The following is an 18,975-nucleotide window of genomic DNA, read 5'->3' as shown; positions in this document are numbered from 1 at the left end:
CCTTGGGTTATATCATAACACCCAGAATTTGGGTCAAATCTCTTGTCCCATAGTGATGGATTTATTCCAGACCAGAGGAAGTCTTACCATCTCCAACTTTCCTGACTTGCCATTCAGACCCTGCCATTTCCAAAACATGTTTTCTGTTCTTTTTGGAGGGGAAAAAAGTACCATTTGGCACCATTTTGTGTTCCCAATGAGCCCTTTGCTACAAGAACAGGATGGTTTCCCATTAGTGCTCTTGACAGTCTGGAAAAACGCTGCAAACTTCTTAACAGGTTCATGAATGTCAGGTTTATGGCATCATGTGTTGTGGTTTTCTACACCCACCTCTTCCTCACAAATCCTTGAAACTGTAAATAGAAGGAAGTGCTGGGAATGGCAAATTAGAACACAGAGAAAAGGCTGGAGCAAAGCTGCAACCTTCAGAGATCTCATCCAAAGGCAAGGATGGATCAGGGCTGACTTCTTATTAAGTGATTTCTCCTGAGTGAAAAGGACTGGCAGGGCAGGACCATCTTTGCCTTTTCCATCCAAGAATGTGTTCTGTCTTATATGTGAGGAACAAAGGAGTGATTAGAGGGCAGCTGTAATTGCATTTTTGGAATAAGTTCTGTTCAGATTTAACACTGTGACATTGTGCTGTTTATGATGCGTGTAATTAAAACAAAGTGAAAATAACAACTTTTACTCTGCTGTGGTCTGGTCAAGGAGTCACAGATATGTTGTGCTACAAGGAAGACGCTGAAAAAGAGAAGAGGGTGCAAGGGATAAGTGGGTTGTTTTTAAAGACAACTAAAAAGGGGGAGAAAAGAAAGCAATAAAGCAAAGAAAAGCCAGAGGCTATCCATGCATATCCCTGGGCACTCTGTTCATTCCAAGCTTATCAAAATTCCTAGATTTACTCAGTTCCTTTTGTTTGGAGTCTAGCTGCATTCCTGGTGCGTGGTGGAGGAGCCATGTGCCTTTATGTGCCTCCTCAAGTTCCTGCCCTTCTCTGACACACAGCATCACCCTGGGGTCTGTCTGGGGAGCCTGGAGTTGGCAGGGGTAGAACTGAGCAAACATCTCCAAGCTGGTGAAGGGAATTCCTGGCAACACCTGGCAAGCTGAATATGATCACACTGTTCTGCATGCCAGGGACCTTCACCTTGCATTAGCCCTCAAAAAAAAGCAGTGTTTTCCCAGAGCCAAAATCACACAGACCTCAACAGTGTCCTCCAGCCCTTGCTCATGCCAGGTGCCTGGAGTGGCAGGGAAGGAAGGATGAGATTGATCTCCCCAGGAAGGGATGTCTCAGCAGGGATTACCCTGGTTGATTTTATTGGCAAATCTGGTGTCATTCTTCCCCGGCTCCTGGAAAGAAACATCCCTTCCCACCCCTAACATCCACATTCCCCATGTGCCCAGCTGAGGACTGGGCCTCATGCACACACTACTCTTGGGCAAACACAATTTCTAAGGTAACATTCAGGCGTCCAGACTGCTCAAGACAGATTTTGAAGTGCAGCAAAGATGATCAGACCTACAGACTCTGTTGAGCACTCTGAGCTGTAGAAGGTCTTTGATGGGCTGGGCTGTGGTCAGCAATGTGGCTGGGTGATGGGAATGACCATTCCTTCCACTCTGCGGACACATGGCCATCTCCCTGGAAATGGGGAGGAAATGATCCTTGGCTGAATCAGAATCTCAAGGGGAAATGGTCTGTGAGAGAACCCCAACTGTGGTCTCTAGTAAAGATCTCGTTTGGTGATTTCCACTGAAGAAATGTCAATATCATCCAGAATCTGCAGCTTGGTGATGGATGAGAGATTCTTCTGCCGATGCTTGTACTGCAGGACTTTGTTTTCATTGATGAAAACATGGAAATAGTCCTGGTCAGAGTAGATTTCAACCTGAAAGAGACACTGTGTTACGCTCATGTGGCCTTACTGAACCTTGCTTCTATCACATCAGGGAGATGCTGGATCTGCCCAGCCACCTCAAATCCTGCCAGAGCTGACACACACACTGCTCACCCCCACTCTGGGCAAAAAGAGGGAATAACTGTGTTTTTCCTTTCATGATAAAATCTGGTGGCAATGCAAAGCCCAAATTGAAAACAAATGCAGCATCCAGGGATTTCTGCTGGAGCTCTGCATGGCTGTGCCAGAGCTGGGTATAAATCACCAGGTTTTAACAGGATTACTAACAGGAGACAAAGCCAGAGAGGGGATGTTGCTGGGTATGGTGTTGGCAGGAAAGGCAATGGGGAGCACCCCAGTATTGGCTGGGTTATTCCTGTTACACCTGAGGTGACAGAGTTACCTGAAAGGGCTCCTTTTCTTTGAAGGGGAAGGTGCTGTTAACCTCTTCCTGCCCCCAGTGGCTGTTGAGGAAGGAGTTGCAGACAATTCTGGAGCTGGAGAGGCGAGGGTTAAAGTGGAGAGCGATTTGGTCCCCGGGATCACAGAGCAAATTAAACTCAAACCTGTGACAGTGAGAGAAAAGGGATGGAGAGCTGGGAACGATGCTTCTGGCCCTTGTGAGCCAGGGGAGCCGGGAGCAGAGCATTCCTTACATGCCTGAACTGGAGCTGGTCTCACCCTTGACCACGATGCTCCATCCAGGACAGATCCCCTCGGGGTGCAGAGCCTCAAACTGCAGACAAGGACGAGAACACAGCAAAGGTGGCAGAGATGCACTGCCTCACTCAGCCCTCACACTTCTTTCTCCCATTTTCATTGTTATCTTCTTTCTCTCCCCTCCCCACACGAGCACATTCTCTATCCCAGTCTTTTTCCCACTCCTAAATAATCCCAGAGACTCTCAACTGATAAGAAATCAAGTCTCTATGACACCCAGTTGATGAGGTGGGATTTGCTGTCCCCGAGGTCTTTTGTAAAGAGATGAGCAGGATCAGAAAGCAAAAAATAAAAGGAGAACTTGAATGCCTTCATTGTTGTCAGGACACAAAGATGTTCTGCTTCTCTCTGTGCCTGAGCAATACAAAATCTGAAGTAGAAAACTTAGTGATGCTTTGAAGCAGAGGAACAGGTGTAAAGTGACATCCAGCCTGAGCTCATCCAGTGTTAAACGGCTGATTTTTCCCAAAAGTTCCTGCCTGAGCCCCTGTTCCACGTGCTCTGCCCATCTCCAAGGTTAAATTTGCATAAAATGAGCTGGAAAATGTTCCTTTTTGAATAATTCATAGTTTTATTAAATAACTCATTTTAATAAGAAGTTCTTGCCATTTCACCCCCCCCCTTTTTTTTAGTACTCTAATGATCTTGCATTTCTGAGCATCCCCTCTCACAAACTTATTGCTCACATTAGGAGAATTTTCCCAGCCTTGACATCTCCACTGCCAGCTGTGTGGCTTTTCTCCCTTCCTTTATCTCAGGACTTTAACTCCCCTGTTCCTTTCTCTGTCATGAGTTCTATTTCCAATGCTTTTTTGGGATATGCATGTTTTTGGGCAGGAGCCGAGACATTTAGGCAGCGGTTAGCAATGACCAACCTCATACCTGCATGCCTGGCTACTTTAGGAGGGCAGCTTTGGGACCCCACACATGGGCACTGAAAGGCTCAAACCACATTTCACCCCTGGGAGGCACAGAAGCTGCTGGAGCTGATGAGTTCTGGATTCAAAGAGCACCTGGCAGCACTCAGGTTCACCTTGCCTCAACCCTTAGTTTATAATCATTACACCAGCCTCAGCAAGAGACACAGCACACACAGCAAAGAGCTGTTCCCTCTGCTGCTAGGTGAAAATCTGTCCTATTGATCATTACTGAGTATCACAAAACTCACTTTTGCAGTAGCCTGGACCAGACTGACAGAGAGGAGCAATAACCCCTGTGTTATTCAATATTTTTACCTGTCTGACCCTTCTCTTCCACTTTCCTTTACCCACTGTCACTCCCATGCTTGTCACTGTCACATTTTCTGGAAAAATTCCTTCACCAGCATTTCCTTCCTGGGAAGCTGAGAAGCCTCAGAGAGAAATGAAAACAAAAATTATCTGATTGCTTCTCCTGTGTTTGCTGCTTTGGAACGTGACCTGGAGGTTGTTTACCACCTGGTCATTGATTGGTTTCATGGGAATTGTTTTAACTTAATGAATTGTTTACCAACTGGTCATTGTTTGATTGGTTTCATGAGAATTGTTTTAACTTACTGTCCAGCTGTGTCAAGGCTCCAGAAGGAGTCACGAGTTTGTCATTATCATTCTTGTTAAGCCTCCTGTCTGTATCCTTTCTCTTTTAGTAGAGTTTTAGTATAGCATTCTAATAATGGGATGCGATGCGATACGATACAATATAATATAACATAATATAATATAGTATTACATAAAATAATGAATTAGCCTTCTAAGAACATGGAGTCAGACTCACTCATCTCTGTCACCCCACCCTGTCCCCATGCTCACCCTCAGTGCCATCGCTCTCCAGCCCCACAGCCCAGCCCGGGCACAGAGGGGTTTTTATGGATGCTGCTGGCCAGGATCCCACGTGTGCGGGGATTGGCATCCCCAGGGGGCTGAGCTGTGCTGTCAGAGCCGGGGCACAGCCGGGATGGGGAGCGGGAATCCCGCTGAGCCCAGCAGGGCAGCCCGATCAGGCGTGCGGGTTAATCCGGCCCCGCTGGTGCTGGAGCAGGAGCTGTGTGATGGGACAGGATGGAGCCCTGTGCTCCAGAGGGGTCTGGTCCGAATTCAGCACTTCCCTCCGGGTGTCCAGAGTGTCGAGGACCCTGTCGGGGGGCTCAGAGACCTTGGCATGCTGCCCAGAACACCTGGGGATTTGATTTTGACCCTTGGAGCAAGTTGCCAACTGTGTATGAGGACCTAAAAGTCACACAGGTTTGAATGGTGTAATAACAAAATGATCACAGGGTGGAAATGTAGATTTTAGGATTTTTGGTATGGGGGTTATGGGGACAAGATGGAGGAATATAGGCATGTCCAACCTTTCTTCTTCTTCTTCTTGTTCTCCATTTTCTGCAGTGATGTTGGCACTTTGGGATTGGTTTAGAGTAGAAGGGCACTGTCTAACATAGGTAATAGGTATTGGGAATTAAGAGTAAATATGATATACATAGTTTGTAGTATAAAAAGGCAATACCACCTCAGGGCCGTCAGAATGCTTGTGGCTGACCTGCTGAGCAGATCTCCGCTGGGCAGAAAGAAAATTTTATATATAAGAATTAATAAACAACCTCAAGACCGAAAAGTGAAGAGTCCAGACTCGTTCTTCAGTTACACGGGCTGAAGCAGAGATATCCTGCACATCTCGGGGCAGCAATTAACAACAGCAACCCAAGAGGGTCTGATGTGTGTGAGGCATGAGGGAAGGATGGGGACTCCCAAAGCTGAGCGAGATACCAGCAGTCACATCCACCTCAAGGTCCCGAGAGAAGGGAGGTGGCAGAGGAGGAATGGTGCATCCGACAGGGTTCAGCTACACCCTGACCATCAGAGATTGCTTTTTCTCCCTGTTTCCTTTATTCTCTCTTTGTGAGTCACAGCCTGACCTGAAATGAGCTGATGCCAGCGCTGTCCCAGCCACGTTTCCCCCTCGTGGTGCCCCGGGATGCTGCTGTGCTTAGCTCAGCACGCCCCGGCTCTGCATTTCCCTTCCCTGCTGGGGACAATGCAGGGATTTGGGAGCAGGGTGAGCGAGCCTTTGTCCAATATTTCCTGACATGGAAATGCACCAAGACATGAGCAATGCTGAAATGAATTTCAGTGATGAGGTGTTTTCATAAGCTAGGGAAGGGAGGGATGGTTGTGCATGCCCCCCCTTCCCATAGTGTAAATGTCTTAAAACTATGAAGCACTGTCCCCATCTCTGTATGCATGGGAGGATGGGATGGTCCTTGGCTGGTCCTACAGCAATCCATGGCTTTTGTGGAATAAGCCCCCCTTAATATATAGGCCACAGTGTAGGATATTATTTAATTTTTCTTTTTCCAGCAGATAAGCAGAATGATAACTACTATTCCAGGCTCTGCCCTGGGCAGACAACTAAAAATGCAATTCAACAGACATAAAAGCCAACAGCCTCTCTTGGGACTGAAAATGCCAAGTCCCAGAGCATGATTTGCCCATTTGGACTCTCACAAAGCCAAACCTTGTGAAGCTGAGCTCTGCCCTGGTGTCTGCAGGCTCTGCTGTGCTGGGAGCAGAGCTCTGTGCTACAGATGGCAGCATTGGGACGTGCAAGGCAGCCTTGAGCTGCAGCCGAGGTGCCCAGGCGGTGCTGGAAGGACAGGGACAGGGACAGGACATCCCACTGTCCCTCCTTGGGTGGCTGAAGGATGATGGACATTGGTGTCCCAAATCTGCCGAGCTGCATCTTTCCCCTTCTTATGGCCTGAACACAATGTTGTGTTTTCAGCCCCCAAATCATCACTCCTTGCTCATTTCTGCTGCCTGCAAGGGACTGCAGGTACACAGGGCTGCTCACAGTGATGGTGGGCAGAACCAAACAGAACTGCTGTCCTGTGTGTAGGAAAGGTCTGTTTGGTTCTGCCCACCATCACTCGTGAGCAGCCTGTGTACTGCAGTCCTTGCAGGCAGCAGAAATGAGTCAAGGAGTGATGATTTAGGGGCTGAAAACAACATGTGTTCAGGCCATAAGCAGGGAAGCTGCAGCTCGGCCAGATTCTGGGACACCCAATGTCCATCATCCTTCAGCACCAAAGCAGGGCAGTGGATGTCCCTGTCCCTGGCTTCTCCAGCCTTGTTGATCTGCTGTATTTACACCTCCTCTGCAGCCATTTCATTTCTTGAGGCAGTTCCTAAAAGTCCCCTGTGCAAACAGGGCTCAGCCTGTGCTCTGGCCACACTGCTTTAGGAATGTGTGACCCCAGGAAGGGTTTGGGATGTTGCTTTGCTGGCTCTCCCTCATTCCCTTTCCCCCAGATCTATGGCTCTGCAATAACCTGGGATCTCTCTCCAGCTCTGCTGTCTACAAGAGACTGTCCATGTCACTGCTGTGCCAGGGCTGGATGCTGTGAATGGGAGAGAAAATACCTATAAAACCTTTGTGAGTGAAACCTTGGCACCACAGACTGTGGTGTCTCTCTATTTCTGTGATCTCACACTGCTGTGCTTTATGGAACTGGCCAGGAGAGGGCTGGAGAGTGCAGGCAAATCCTCGAGGTAAATTATAACAAAATTCACACATGGTTCTGACTCTAACTCTCCTCTAACTCTGGAAGGGTCTGATGCAGCACCTGCTGCTGCTCTGACAGGAGTCAGTGCTCAGCCTGCAGCTCTCATCCCTGCTGTAAGGGGACCCCAGGCTCTCTGGCAGGAGCCCCTTGCAGCTGCTCAGCCCAAGCATCCCCAGGCAGCCCATCAGAGAGCACCGAAGGAAAACATCACACCCTGAGAGGTGGCAAGAGAAACAGGGGAAGCTGACACCCTGGCACACGCTGCTGGGCTCCAGCTGAGCCCCCTGCCCCTCATTTGGGGTCAGCCCTGCTAACGAGGGCGGCCTCGGTGCTGGCAGCTTCTGGGAACGAGTGTTTGTCAGACTTTCCATTCTTTGGCCTCCTGTTAGCACGTCCTATCACCCTCACAGTCAGGCACTGGTGCTGGGGAAGGGAAGGGCATGTTCTCTCCCCCAGCAGCTGTCTGATAGCTGCTGGCTATGGAATTCTGCTTTTATTCTTGTGGATGGTAAGAAAAGGAGCCTGGTTCTGTCCTGGACAGTGCTGTGAATGAGACTCATTGAAAAGTGAGGTCCTGCCTCTCATTGCTCTTTGGGTGGAAAGGGGAAGGTGATCCCACCCCTGCACAGGGCCATGAAGCCACAAAGTGCAGCTGAGGCCAAGGCTGGAGTTGTTGCTGTCCCCAGCCCAGCTCCTGCTCCCCGCTCAGGACTTCCCTTCCGCGGCTTTGAGGAGCGGGGATGAAAGGCAAGGAGTGCAAACACAAAGCATGCCTGGTTTATTTTATTTATGACTGGCCTCTGCTTAAAAGGAAACCAGCATTATCAGTCCCAGCACTGCCAGGTCAGATGAGTAAATGAAAGAGAAGGGTTTCGTTTATGACTGGGAGCTCGAGTTTGCTCTTATAAGGGCATCCCGCCAGGCACGGCTGCTGCCACTGCTGCTGCTCCTGGCAGGGGTGGCCAGGCCCAGCCAGAAACTCAACCAGGCTCTTCCAGAGGTCAAAGCCCTGAGGCTGAGAGTGGCTGAGATCAGGTTGTACCTACCCCTCCTTCTTTGGCTTGGGGCAGCCACATGTGCTACAACACAACATCCCTGCAGGCAGCAGATCCCAGTGGGTCTGTACCCATACCTGCTGTATGTTATCCTGCCAGGCTTGGTGAACCTGACCTGCTCAATTCCCCAGGGAGAAAGTGGTAAAACCATGTCAGAATAGGGCTCTTTGCCCTCACCAGTGACTCCAGCTGGAAAGGAGTGCTGGGTTTGGGTCATGGCTGGTGCTGATCCCATTGCTCCAGCTCTGTGAGGTGCAGGCAGAAGGCGAACACACCCCCTGGCACAGGCTGCTGTTTGATGCCTGGGGTTTTCAGAGCCAATATTTGATGATCCGTAAATAATTGCCCTGTTGTATATTCAGGGACCTGATTTATCCTGCTCCTTGATGATACCTTCCAAACTCCTCAGGAGACATCTGTCTCCCTGTTCCTGGTGATTGATGGAGGAGGAGGAGAGCTGGCACTGGGCCCCGTCGTGCTCCTCAGTCAGTGTGTGGGTGTGCTGCCTGTCCCTCCACGGTGGCTCAGAGCTACAGCAATGACAGATCCTCAGGGGGAGGGAGGTTATGTATGAACTCTCCCTGCTCACTTTTACGTTGAGTCCCTGTTTCCTGAGGAGCAGCATCAGCACTGTCAAACCCCCCTTCATTCCCCATTGCTAACTCTTGCCAGCTCAGAAGTGCTTCCCAGCGGCTTCCCAGGTGAGGTTTGTCTCTGGGAGCCATTCTTCCTCAGAGTTTGAGCAGCTCTTATTCCATGCTGAATGATTTACTGCCCCAAAGCAGAGGGGGAGGACGATGCACACCACTGGAGGGGCTGCAGCTTGGCCGTGTGCTCTGCTCCTGCTCTCAGCTGCGAGCACAAACAGCAGCACAGCCATCTCCTGCTGCAAGCCCCGTGCCAGCCCTCTGGCCAGGGAGCCCACGTGGCAGCAGGCCTGAGCACGGCCCAGGCAGGGCACTCTGCACACCCCAAAGCCTCGCTCGTGCCCGGGAGCAGCGCGTGGGCTGGAGCCCAGCCTGAGCCCGCAGGTGGGTCTGGAGAGCGTGCAGAGAGAGGAGAGCCTGGGGCACTGGAAAGAGGGAGGGAGGGAGGCAACCTGTGAGGTTTTAGGGATGCTCTGGCGTTCAGGGAGCAGCCACAGGTGTCTCCCGTGTGCTGGAGCCCTTCTGGCTATTGGCAGGTTTCGTGAGGATTGTTCAGGCCTGGGGAGCTTTGGAATTTGTGTAGCCCTGCTTTTTCACCATTTTCTATTGAGATTTATTAACATAAGGAGTCATAGATTCTGATATCATAAAAACTTTTCCATGCCCTTTTTTCATGTCCTCATCACACCTGAAAACATTTGTCCCACAGGCTGCATCCTAGAGAAGGTCCAGTTTGGGGTCAGACGGTGACTGGCACTAAAGGGGGCAGAGAAACTCTAAAAAGAAGAAAACAATGAAACCATCAGCATCACAAACATCTCAGCCTCCTGTAGCCAGTTGCCCAGCCCTGAGTGACCTTTCCCAGGCACAGAGAAGTGCAAATAGTACTTACCCAGGAGGAAGCTGTGCCAAGGCCAGAGCCAGCTCAGCCCCTTCCCAGCAGGAGTTGTGTCCAAGGGCCACCATCCATCAGGGTGGCACAGATGGTGCTGCCTCCAACCACGATGAGCAGTTTTCCCTCCAGGCAGATCAGTGGTGGTCAGTGCTGGGACACAATAGATGGCATCATGCTGGGTTTCTGGAGCTGTGATAGAAGTGTGAACCCCACCCCAAGGAGACACCAGGGAGCTTAGAGGGGGCTTGGAGGCATTTGTTGGGGAGGAACTCTGGGTTTGGTCATGAAAAGGGTTAGGGAGTGAGAGGCTTGCAGCTCTGGGAGCCTGAGCATGTCCTCCCTCCTCGTCTGAGTATTTGACACTCCTTGCACCACTACTGCTTCCTTCTCTTGGTCCTGTGGCAGTGAGGCACCAGTTCATCACTGCCCTGCAAGAGAGGGACAGTGACAGCAGCAGAAGGGATGTAGGGTCCACTCCCCATCCCAGGCTCTGGGAGAAGGTGGAATGACACAGGGAGGACATTTTCAGCCCGGCAGGGTGTGGCACACATCCAAAGGTACCAGCAGGACCCCACACATACCTGCCTCAGGCCACCCAGCCAGCAAACCCTTGGGCTGGGAGCACTGGTCCCCTCCAAAGGGCTCTGACCTTTGCTGCTGCTGGCTGAGCAGAAGTGCTGGCTGTTGCAGCAACCTCCAAGAGGCAGCTGGGGGAGGAGGATGCAGCTTTTTGCTATTTTGGAGAGCAGGGAGGAAGAGGAAGAGCTGCTAACAAAGAGCGAAACTAGAAAAATGACGACGGTGACAAAAAAACCCTCTCCCGTTTGGGGAACCAAATGCATTTGTTTCCTGATGTGACAGGGACAGCTCAAAGTGAGAGACACAGCAGAAGCTGAGTGGCAGCTCCCAGGTCCCAGGGTGAGGGTGGGACTGGAAAGGACACCACGAGCCCCCCAAGCCCCTGCCCTGCCCAGGGGCCAGGAGCTGCCTTTGCCTCTCTCCTTTGCCTGTTTCCCTCCATCCTCTCCCCAGCCACTGCCCAGGAGCAGCTGCCTTGCTGTCACACCAGGCAGGAGCCAAGGAGGTGGTAACCAATGGCACCACATTTTTTGGAGATTTTGGGGCTCACAGAAGTGCTGAGGAATGAAGAGGGGGTGTCACAGACATCTTTTCATGAAAAATCCTTTCTTAGGATTTTTCCTCCTGAGAAGCTGAGAGGCCTCAGGAACAAAATGTAAACAATGGTTATCTGCTGCTGTGGAATGCAACAGCTGCATCTGGGATTGGCCCATGTTGGATGTTTATAATTAATGGCCAATCTCAGCCCAGTTAGCTTGGACTCTCTGAGACACAAACCTTTGTTATCATTCCTTTCTATTCTTAGCTTAGCTAGCCTTCTGATGAAACCTTTTCTTCTATTCTTTGAGTATAGTTGTAATGTAATATATATATCATAAGAAAATAAATCAAGCCTTCTGAACATGGAGTCAACATTCTCATCTCTTCCCTCACCTGAAAACCCCTGTGACCACTGTCACAAGGGGGAATCATGGCCTTCCCTACAGCCATGTCTGCTGCTGCCCATCCTGCTGCTGGCTCCTCTGGGGCTGCAGGAGCCACAAACCCACCTTCCCCTTGAGAGCTCTGCTTCTCTCTGCCCCTTCCTGCTGCAAGACTCATTCACAGACAGTGAAATTGTTCTACAGACAAACAAACAGGCCCTTCCCCCTAGGGAGCCTGTGGTCAAGACCAGGAGATGCCATGTTGCTTGGTTTCTTCTCTATTTTCATTTTGGCTTTCAGACTTGCAGATGGGCTCCAGCCACAAAGTCTGGAGGCAGGTCCAGCTTGCAGCCAGCTCCTGGCTTGGGTGGAGGCTGAATCCAGGCTGTTGATTCAGTCCCTCTCTATTTCTGGTGCTGGCTTTATATGTAATTTGAGTCTATATAGTTATGGATGGGAGTAAGTAGAGCGTGAGAATTTCAGCACGGGAGGTGAAGGGATGCTTTGTGAATGAAACATTTGTTAGTGCGAGGATTCAGCAAGAGGAGGGGACACAAACTGGCAGGAAGAGCACAGTGTGGGGGATGGAGGGGTCCAGCAAGGGGTTTAATCCACAGAAGGCTCCACCCAGACCCACCCACACTTTGGCTGCAGTTTTCCTGCTCACAGAGCAGCTCTGGGAATTGGGGTTGAATCCCATCTGCATCTCAGTAGCAGCTCAGGAGAAGCCAAGGCACGCTGAGGAGCTGAGGACAGAGCTGCAGCTCCAGAATGTGCTGTACCCATCTTCCCTGCTCCTGCCATGGCTGGTGGTGTCTCCAACCCCTCAGGCTCAGAGAGAAATGCCATTTGCTGCAGCCAGGGGCAAAACTCCCACTGATGGAATAGGACAAGGACTGCAGGGGTTTGGCCTTCATCTCCAAGAGAGATCTGTGGTAGCTCTGACCTGCCTCAGCACTTCATCAATGCTGGTTTGTGCTTGATGTGGATGGTAGCCTGGGGAGATGTTATCCAGCCATGACTCTGCTCCTCACATCCTCTGCTGCTACTCCTCCTCCTCCCTCAGATCTCTCTGATGGGAGAAATTATCTTGTTTTCTGGAGCTTTTACCCAACTGCAAGGGGTTTTCCAAAACATCTGGAACAGCTCATGGAGCTGGAGTGGAGCATAATGCTGAGGGTGGAAACAGGGTCATGGAAACAGAGGCACCCTGTTAGATTAATGCTTGGGAGCCACGCTGGGACGGGCTGAGTTCAAATCCTCACCCCACTCACAAAGGAAAACAGCTGGGAAGGACACTGAGACCCCCCCCACACACCACCACGTGCCTCTGGATCAGCACAGGGATGGGGCTCTGCAGGGCAGCCTGGGTATCCTGGTGTCCCACACCCTGGAGTCCCAAACCCTGGTGTCCCAAACCCTGGCGTTCCAAACCCTGGTGTTCCAAACTCTGGGTGTCCTGGTGTCCCACACCCAGGAGTCCCAAACCCTGGTGTTCCAAACCCTGGGTGTCCTGGTGTTCCAAACCCTGGGTGTTCTGGTGTTCCAACCCTGGTGTCCCAAACCCTGGCGTCCCAAACCCTGGTGTCCCAAACCCTGGGTGTTCTGGTGTTCCAAACCCTGGTGTTCCAAACCCTGGAGTCTCAAACCCTGGGTGTCCTGGTGTTCCAAACCCTGGCGTCCCAAACCCTGGTGTCCCAAACCCTGGAGTCCCAAACCCTGCTCCTAAATTCAGGCTGTGGGAGGAGCTCCAAGAAGAAGCCAGCATTTTGTAAAGGGCAACGAGGCCCCTTGGGTTATTTGGAGGCTGCCAGCTTGGCATCCCTCACTGCTGGAATACTGAGATGGCTTTGAATACAAAGCAACATGTAGTTAATTAAAAGAGGGGTGTAACTGGTGCCAAGCCCAGAAAATGATGAAAATAGACCTCTGCTAACATCTCCATTTCTCCATTGGACTGATAAAGAGGATCTTGTCAATGCCACAGCCTTGGTTGTGTGGTTTGACTTGGCATCAGCCCATGGTACAAATAGGGCTGGAGTGGAGTCTGCTGCTCAGATAAATAAATAAATTCTAACAATGCAAATCAGAGCTCACCTGATGGGAGGACAAACGGGGCTGGGAGGTGCAGCTGTCCTGGGAAAATGTGTGGGGTTCACAGAGGGGTTGCAAAGTGATTGGTGCTTGAGCCTCCCCGGTTTTACCTGTTAAGGGAAAAAATAAAACCCTTCTGGTAGCATTTTTAGACAGCTGCTAAAAAGAAACCTGATCACTCAACTTGGTACAAGCCAGAATTGCCTTTTTTAGTACAACCACAAGGAGATTCTAGGAAAAGGGAAGGTGCGATTTATAGGATGGGACAACCTCTTTCTTGGAAACAAAAATATGTAAAAGCCATGGCAGAACCATTACTTTGAGACTTATTTCAGTGGACCCCTATGAAAACGTTTCTGTAATGCCTCAGGGGTAATCCAGGCTCCTCAGATTTGTGCTTTCACTGCAGTAGCTCTGCCTGTGTCCCATCAGCTGTGGTGGGCTGAGGATGGAGGGTGCATTTCCTGTGGCTGTGACAATGGGGTGAGAGCAGGGAGGGCCATGTCCCAGCTCTGGTGTCCCCTTGCCAAGAGGAGGGTGGCACACTGGGAGTGTCTAGGAAAAGTGCCTCAGAAGTGATTCAGGGCCTGGAAATGTTGCTTATGCAGACAGGGTGGAGAAGCTCAGTTTAATTTGTATTATTTTTTGTTATTTATTTTAGCACTATATATTGAAAAGTTTTGGCTGATGGATGATATCCCTAAATATCAGGATTGAGAGGGGAGAGGGTTTCCTGGGCTAACAGGAAAAATAGGATAAGATCAACTGAATGAATACAAAAGGGTATAACTTTGGGCTGGAATGAACACTAAGGTCATCTGAAAAATTCAAATGGAGAGTGGAACACCCATCCCCCTGCACTGACTGCAATGAAATCTTCGACTTTTGTAGAGAATATTTGGGAGTTCAGGGTGAGGGATTCTTGCATGCTGTGGCTGTGCCTCCACCTGCCAGCCCACAACAGGCTCTGGGTTTTAAACCCAGATTTAAACACTGATGGCCTCAGGCTCTCCAATCCAGGCAAGAAAACAAGCTGTGAAAAAAGTAAACATGTCACTGAGGTATTTTCCTTTCAGATGGGTTGATCTTTCCAAGCTCAGAGAAAGGACACAAGGAAGCTGCTGTCAGACATGAGGATACCAGCCTTGACTTCACAAATGTGTGAATAATGTTTGCTGAACTTTATGTGTTATTCCAGAAGAAACAAAACAAAAAAAAAAATTAAAAAAACAAGGGAAGGGAAAAGTTTTCACTGGACTGTGGCAGATGTGATTCCCTCCGGTAACCTCACTGCTCAGCCCAGGCTCAGCAGCTGCTGTCAGCACTGGCTGCATTTGCCCTGGCATGCCTGGATGGAATCCTGGTGGGATCCAAAGCTCCTTTTAAAAGGGCTGGTGACCCATGGGGCACCTACCCCATCTCCATCCCACCCCACAGCACCCATGGGCTGCTGCCACAGGGATGGGCTCAGGGCACAGACAGGGCATTGTTTGTGCAGGACCTCCCTCGAGTGCCTTTGCTGCTGAACTCCCTCTGTGGTTTCCTGTATTTGAACCCCTTATCTGGTATCCTGCCACCAGAACATGTGCTTGGGAGGGTGAGTTTTATGGGTTGATAAGGTTTTATTGCAGCCAGACTTATTGGTGGATGTCTGAAATAAAGAGATGGGGAGCCTGAGGAGATGGGGTCCAGGCAGGTCCAATTTCCACTAAACTCAGTAGTCTGGACACAGGTTTTAAGTAAAACCCAGGCAGTTTTGAGTCCAGCTCAGGCATACCTGGGAAGGTCCTTGTCAGAGAGCTCCAGGGCAGTTGCAGTTTGTACCTAGAAATTAGGTTTCATTGAAATATTCATTTCCATCCCCTGGCAAAGGGAAGCAGCCACAGGGATGTGGTGTGTGCTGTACCCTACCCACACACCTGAGCACCCCCTCAGAACCCCAGAACAGTGAGGGCTCCTCACTGCACCCCACCAGGTCATCCCACCAGGTATAGGTGCAATATCTATATCTATATCTATATCTATATCTATATCTATATCTATATCTATATCTATATCTATATATCTATATATCTATGTCTATGTATTGCACCCTCTTCTGCCTCCGTTTCCCTCTCCACTCCTCACACCTCCATCACAGCCTTCCCTCCAACATGGGCCAAGTTCTTCTCTTAGCAGCAGCTTTCATTTAACTTTTTCTCTTCCTTAGCATCAGATTAGAAATAAATTAAGCTGGCCAGTAATGACTTTGCCAGGTGCTGGCTGCTGCTGCACTCCAGCTCTGAGTGTCCTTTGTGTGCGTGTGTGTACAATGATTAAAGAGCCTTTATTAGTCCCATGACTGAGCTGTAATAGGAAAACCCTGTGTCCTTCCTGCCAGTGAACAGCTCTGCAGGAGTGCTCTGCCCCTGCTCCTGTGCTCAGCAATGCTGTGGCCACAGGGTTAGAGGGCTTTCTGATCTATTTTACCCAAAGGGACACACAGGGAATGTGATGTCGGACATGGAGATGGTTGTGTGTGGTCTCCTCAAGCTGTTTGTGGTCCCATGTGTCAGCTCCCATCAGTGTTGCTCCCTGGGTGCTGCAGGGGACCCATTCAGTTCCCTTCCATGAGCTGGTGCTTCAGCCTGCCCCTGCTCATGTCCATCCAAGGACACAGGGTGATGTGGAGGCTGCAGTTCTTGGGAAGGGATTTGTTTGCAATGATTTGAACCAATCTTCCCCTAAATCCATGCTGTGACCTGACCTCCAGCACAGAAACCCCCACAGCACTGCCAGGGATCCTGGTCCTCCTGATTTATCCATCAGCCTAACAGAAGAATTACCTTCTAATAAACTTCAGCTTGCTCTTACCCAACCAAACACATCAGAACCTTTCCAGAATGTCTTTTACTTCTGAGATGGCAGATGCCAGGACATTCTCTTAGCTTCAGGCTGAATTTCAGGGCATAAACAAACATCTTCAGGACAGATATTGTCAGCCACTGGCTGTGGCTGTGCTGTTGGCATCCCTTGGTCCCAGGCATGTGTGGCTGTCCTGGACCCACCACCATGAAAATGAATTAGGGACCTCTGGGAGCTGGGATGTGCTGTGGGAGCATCAGGTCACACAAACAAAGCAGCCCAAAGTGACTGCTGCTGTCTCTGCAAGAAGGCACCAATTATTTTGAGTGTTCTGGGCCAACAGATACAAACTGTGGCCAGACACAGAGCCTGCCCTGTGGATGTAAATCTGTCAGGAGGCCAAGTGATGGGGAAAGGGCTGATTTTTACGTTTTGGTTGAGACCTCTTCCCAGCACAGGGCTTTAAGCTGGTGGCTCACCCCAGCCCCACCACATCTCTGCAAAGCAAATGCTCTGCACTTCTGCCAGGCTGCAGCCAGCCAGGGGATGCTGCAGAGGGAATTTCAGGGGGTAACTGGAGTATGGCAGCAAAGAGAGAAAACAGAGAAAGATATTTTCTTTCCTCCCCCATAGCTCCACTCCCGGCGCATCCCTTCAGAAGCTCCATTAATGGCAGAAGGCAAACACAGGGAGTGGGCTGCTTTTTTTCCCTGGACCTGCCCCCTCTGAATCACGCTGGGCTTGCAGCATTTCCTGCAAATGCCCCCCTGGGCCCATCCCGCCCTCCTGCAGGGCTGCCATCTCTGCCTGCATACAAAGGAGGTTGCATCATAACTGCTTTTTAAACTCCCAGCCTTTTGAAGTCAACGCCAAAGTTTGTTTTTACACCTGATCCGAGCCAAGTCCCTTGTTCTGGTGTTTACGAGAGTCTCTTTGGTTAGCAGGAGCTCACTCACCTTTGTAACAGTCAGGTTATCTCAGCAATGTTTGTCCAGACTGGAAAGAACCTGGGCTCTTGAAGAACTGAAAATCAAAGTAATTCTGGGCTCTAGAAGGACCGAAAATCAACGTCATGAGAGACACCAAACAACAGCTCTGCTGGAAGACTTCCATCTCTCTCTCCAGCCGTGTCTGAGATTGTCAGAACTCCCTGGAGGGGAAGAAACATATTTTGAGGATAGACATCCTTTAGAGGAAACAGGGAGAACCTCAAAAACAGGGCCTTGAAGTTCACGGGGTAGGGATGGAGTCAGCTGCACCATCACTCACCCAACATCCATGGCACAGGAAAAGATGCTCAGACTGGGCAGGGACCCCCAACATTCCCAGGAGCAGTGGGTTGGAGCAGGGAGTGACTTTTCCTTCACTTCTGGGCTCATTTTGGAGCTGTGCAACCCCTGTGACAGCTGTGGCCATGGCACTCCCAGGATCCCTGGCATTCTGTGTCCTCTGCTGAACATTTACAGCGCAGCAGTTCACAAACACCACCCTGGCCGTTCACATCATCCCGTTTTCCCCAAAACCACCCAGCCAGGCTTGGAACACACAAATCCCGAGCGCAGGGCTGGGGCTGAGCCGGCAGCAGAGGGAAGCACCACCCGCAGCAGGAGAGCCGGGCTGCGGAACCTCAACCCAAATTCCTCACCGCGGGCACGGAGCAAAGCAGGCGCTCGGGGCGAGATGAAAGCCGAGTGCTTAATGCAGCAGCATCTTCCCCGAGCCGACTTTCCAGTCGCGGCTTGCACGGGCTTCCTTGCGGACATCTGGCAGATGCGCCGGCAGAGGAATGCGATGGGCTGTGCAGATGGGAGGTGCCGCGCTCAGGTTGCAGCCGTGGGGCAGGGAGTCAGTGTTTTGTTTATAAACACAGGCAGGATGACTAAGATAAGAAGGGGATGGTAATTAAATTAAATTAAGGCTCTGGAAGTCGTTAGATGAGCCTGAAAGCATCAGCAGCCGCTCGGATTCCTGGTTCTGCAGAATAGGGGCTCTCTGTGATGGAGCATCAGGGGATGTGCAGGGGGGGTCTTTCATCAGCTCAGTGGGAGGAGATGGACACAGTTCTATCCAAACAGGGGACACAGAGGGGAGTCAGGTAAAAATGAAACACCAGAGCATCAGGGGAGGAAGAGAAAGTCCACAAAAGCTCTTCCCGTTCCCCTGGGAAAAACATTCCCAAAGCAGGGATGTGTCACCGTGGTCACAGGGGTTTTCAGGTGAAAGGAGAGATGAGAATGTTGACTCTATGATCAGAAGGCTTGATTTATTATTTTATGATATATATATTACATTATAACTATACTAAAAAGAAAAAGAAAGGAAAAAGTTTCCTCAGAAGTGAGCTACGCTAAGAAAAGAAAAAAAAATGATAACAAAGCTAGCTCTCTCGGACTCTGTCTGAGATAGCTCAGTCCTTGATTAACTATTAATTATAAACATTCAAGACAGCCCAATCAAAAATCTACCTGTTGCATTCCACAGCAGCAGACAACCATTGTTCACATTCTTTTTTCTGAAGCCTCAGCTTCCCAGAAGAGAAAATCCTAAAGAAAGGATTTTTAGTGAAAAAGATGTCTGTGACATGGATGGGGAACTGACGCACTGTGGGATGAAGGGATGAGGGATTTTGGGATTTTGGTGCAAATGGAGAGTTTTGCAGAAGTCTGTTGGGTTGTAAATGCCCCTTCACATCCAGAGCATCTCTGCAGGTGGTTTGAGCCTCTTGGTGAGAAATGGGAAGTAATCAGGGGTGAGCAGATCAGCCCTGACCCAAACTG

The 18,975-nt window shown here is 50.2% G+C and overlaps 1 protein-coding gene and 1 long non-coding RNA gene across 4 annotated transcripts; both read right to left on the bottom strand.

Annotated features, from left to right (window-relative positions):
- Positions 1 to 1,299: 1,299 nt before the first annotated feature.
- On the bottom strand, positions 1,300 to 3,512 carry GRIFIN (galectin-related inter-fiber protein). Its single transcript, XM_026793677.2, has 4 exons — positions 3,507 to 3,512; positions 2,561 to 2,640; positions 2,308 to 2,470; positions 1,300 to 1,895 (listed from the first exon to the last, which is right to left on the bottom strand). Exons 1-4 carry the CDS (start codon positions 3,510 to 3,512, stop codon positions 1,731 to 1,733), a joined length of 414 nt encoding a protein of 137 aa, XP_026649478.2. The 3' UTR covers positions 1,300 to 1,730.
- A 3,347-nt stretch (positions 3,513 to 6,859) lies between these two features.
- Positions 6,860 to 18,041, bottom strand: LOC113459329 (uncharacterized). 3 transcript variants are annotated; one of them, XR_003380474.2, is made up of 6 exons: positions 17,468 to 18,041; positions 17,155 to 17,348; positions 13,358 to 13,464; positions 12,207 to 12,332; positions 9,756 to 9,908; positions 6,860 to 9,639 (listed from the first exon to the last, which is right to left on the bottom strand). It is a non-coding gene; the product is annotated as an uncharacterized LOC113459329 (long non-coding RNA). The 3 variants fall into 3 exon arrangements; XR_003380472.2 differs by lacking the exon at positions 12,207 to 12,332 and having other exon boundaries at positions 17,468 to 18,033; XR_003380473.2 differs by lacking the exon at positions 12,207 to 12,332 and having other exon boundaries at positions 17,844 to 18,032.
- Between the last annotated feature and the right edge of the window lie 934 nt (positions 18,042 to 18,975).

The sequence above is a fragment of the Zonotrichia albicollis genome, chromosome 16 (genome assembly GCF_047830755.1).
Source record: "Zonotrichia albicollis isolate bZonAlb1 chromosome 16, bZonAlb1.hap1, whole genome shotgun sequence".
Lineage (NCBI taxonomy): Eukaryota > Metazoa > Chordata > Aves > Passeriformes > Passerellidae > Zonotrichia > Zonotrichia albicollis.
This window is presented reverse-complemented; position numbering and strand designations above follow the sequence as displayed.

What these genes read in the sequence shown, in the direction of transcription:
- GRIFIN (XM_026793677.2), bottom strand. An exon ending in ACCAGCTCCAGTTCAGGCAT is followed by an intron (nt 2,471 to 2,560) that starts GTAAGGAATGCT and finishes TCACTGTCACAG; the next exon opens with GTTTGAGTTTAATTTGCTCT. An exon ending in AAGAAAAGGAGCCCTTTCAG is followed by an intron (nt 1,896 to 2,307) that starts GTAACTCTGTCA and finishes TGTCTCTTTCAG; the next exon opens with GTTGAAATCTACTCTGACCA.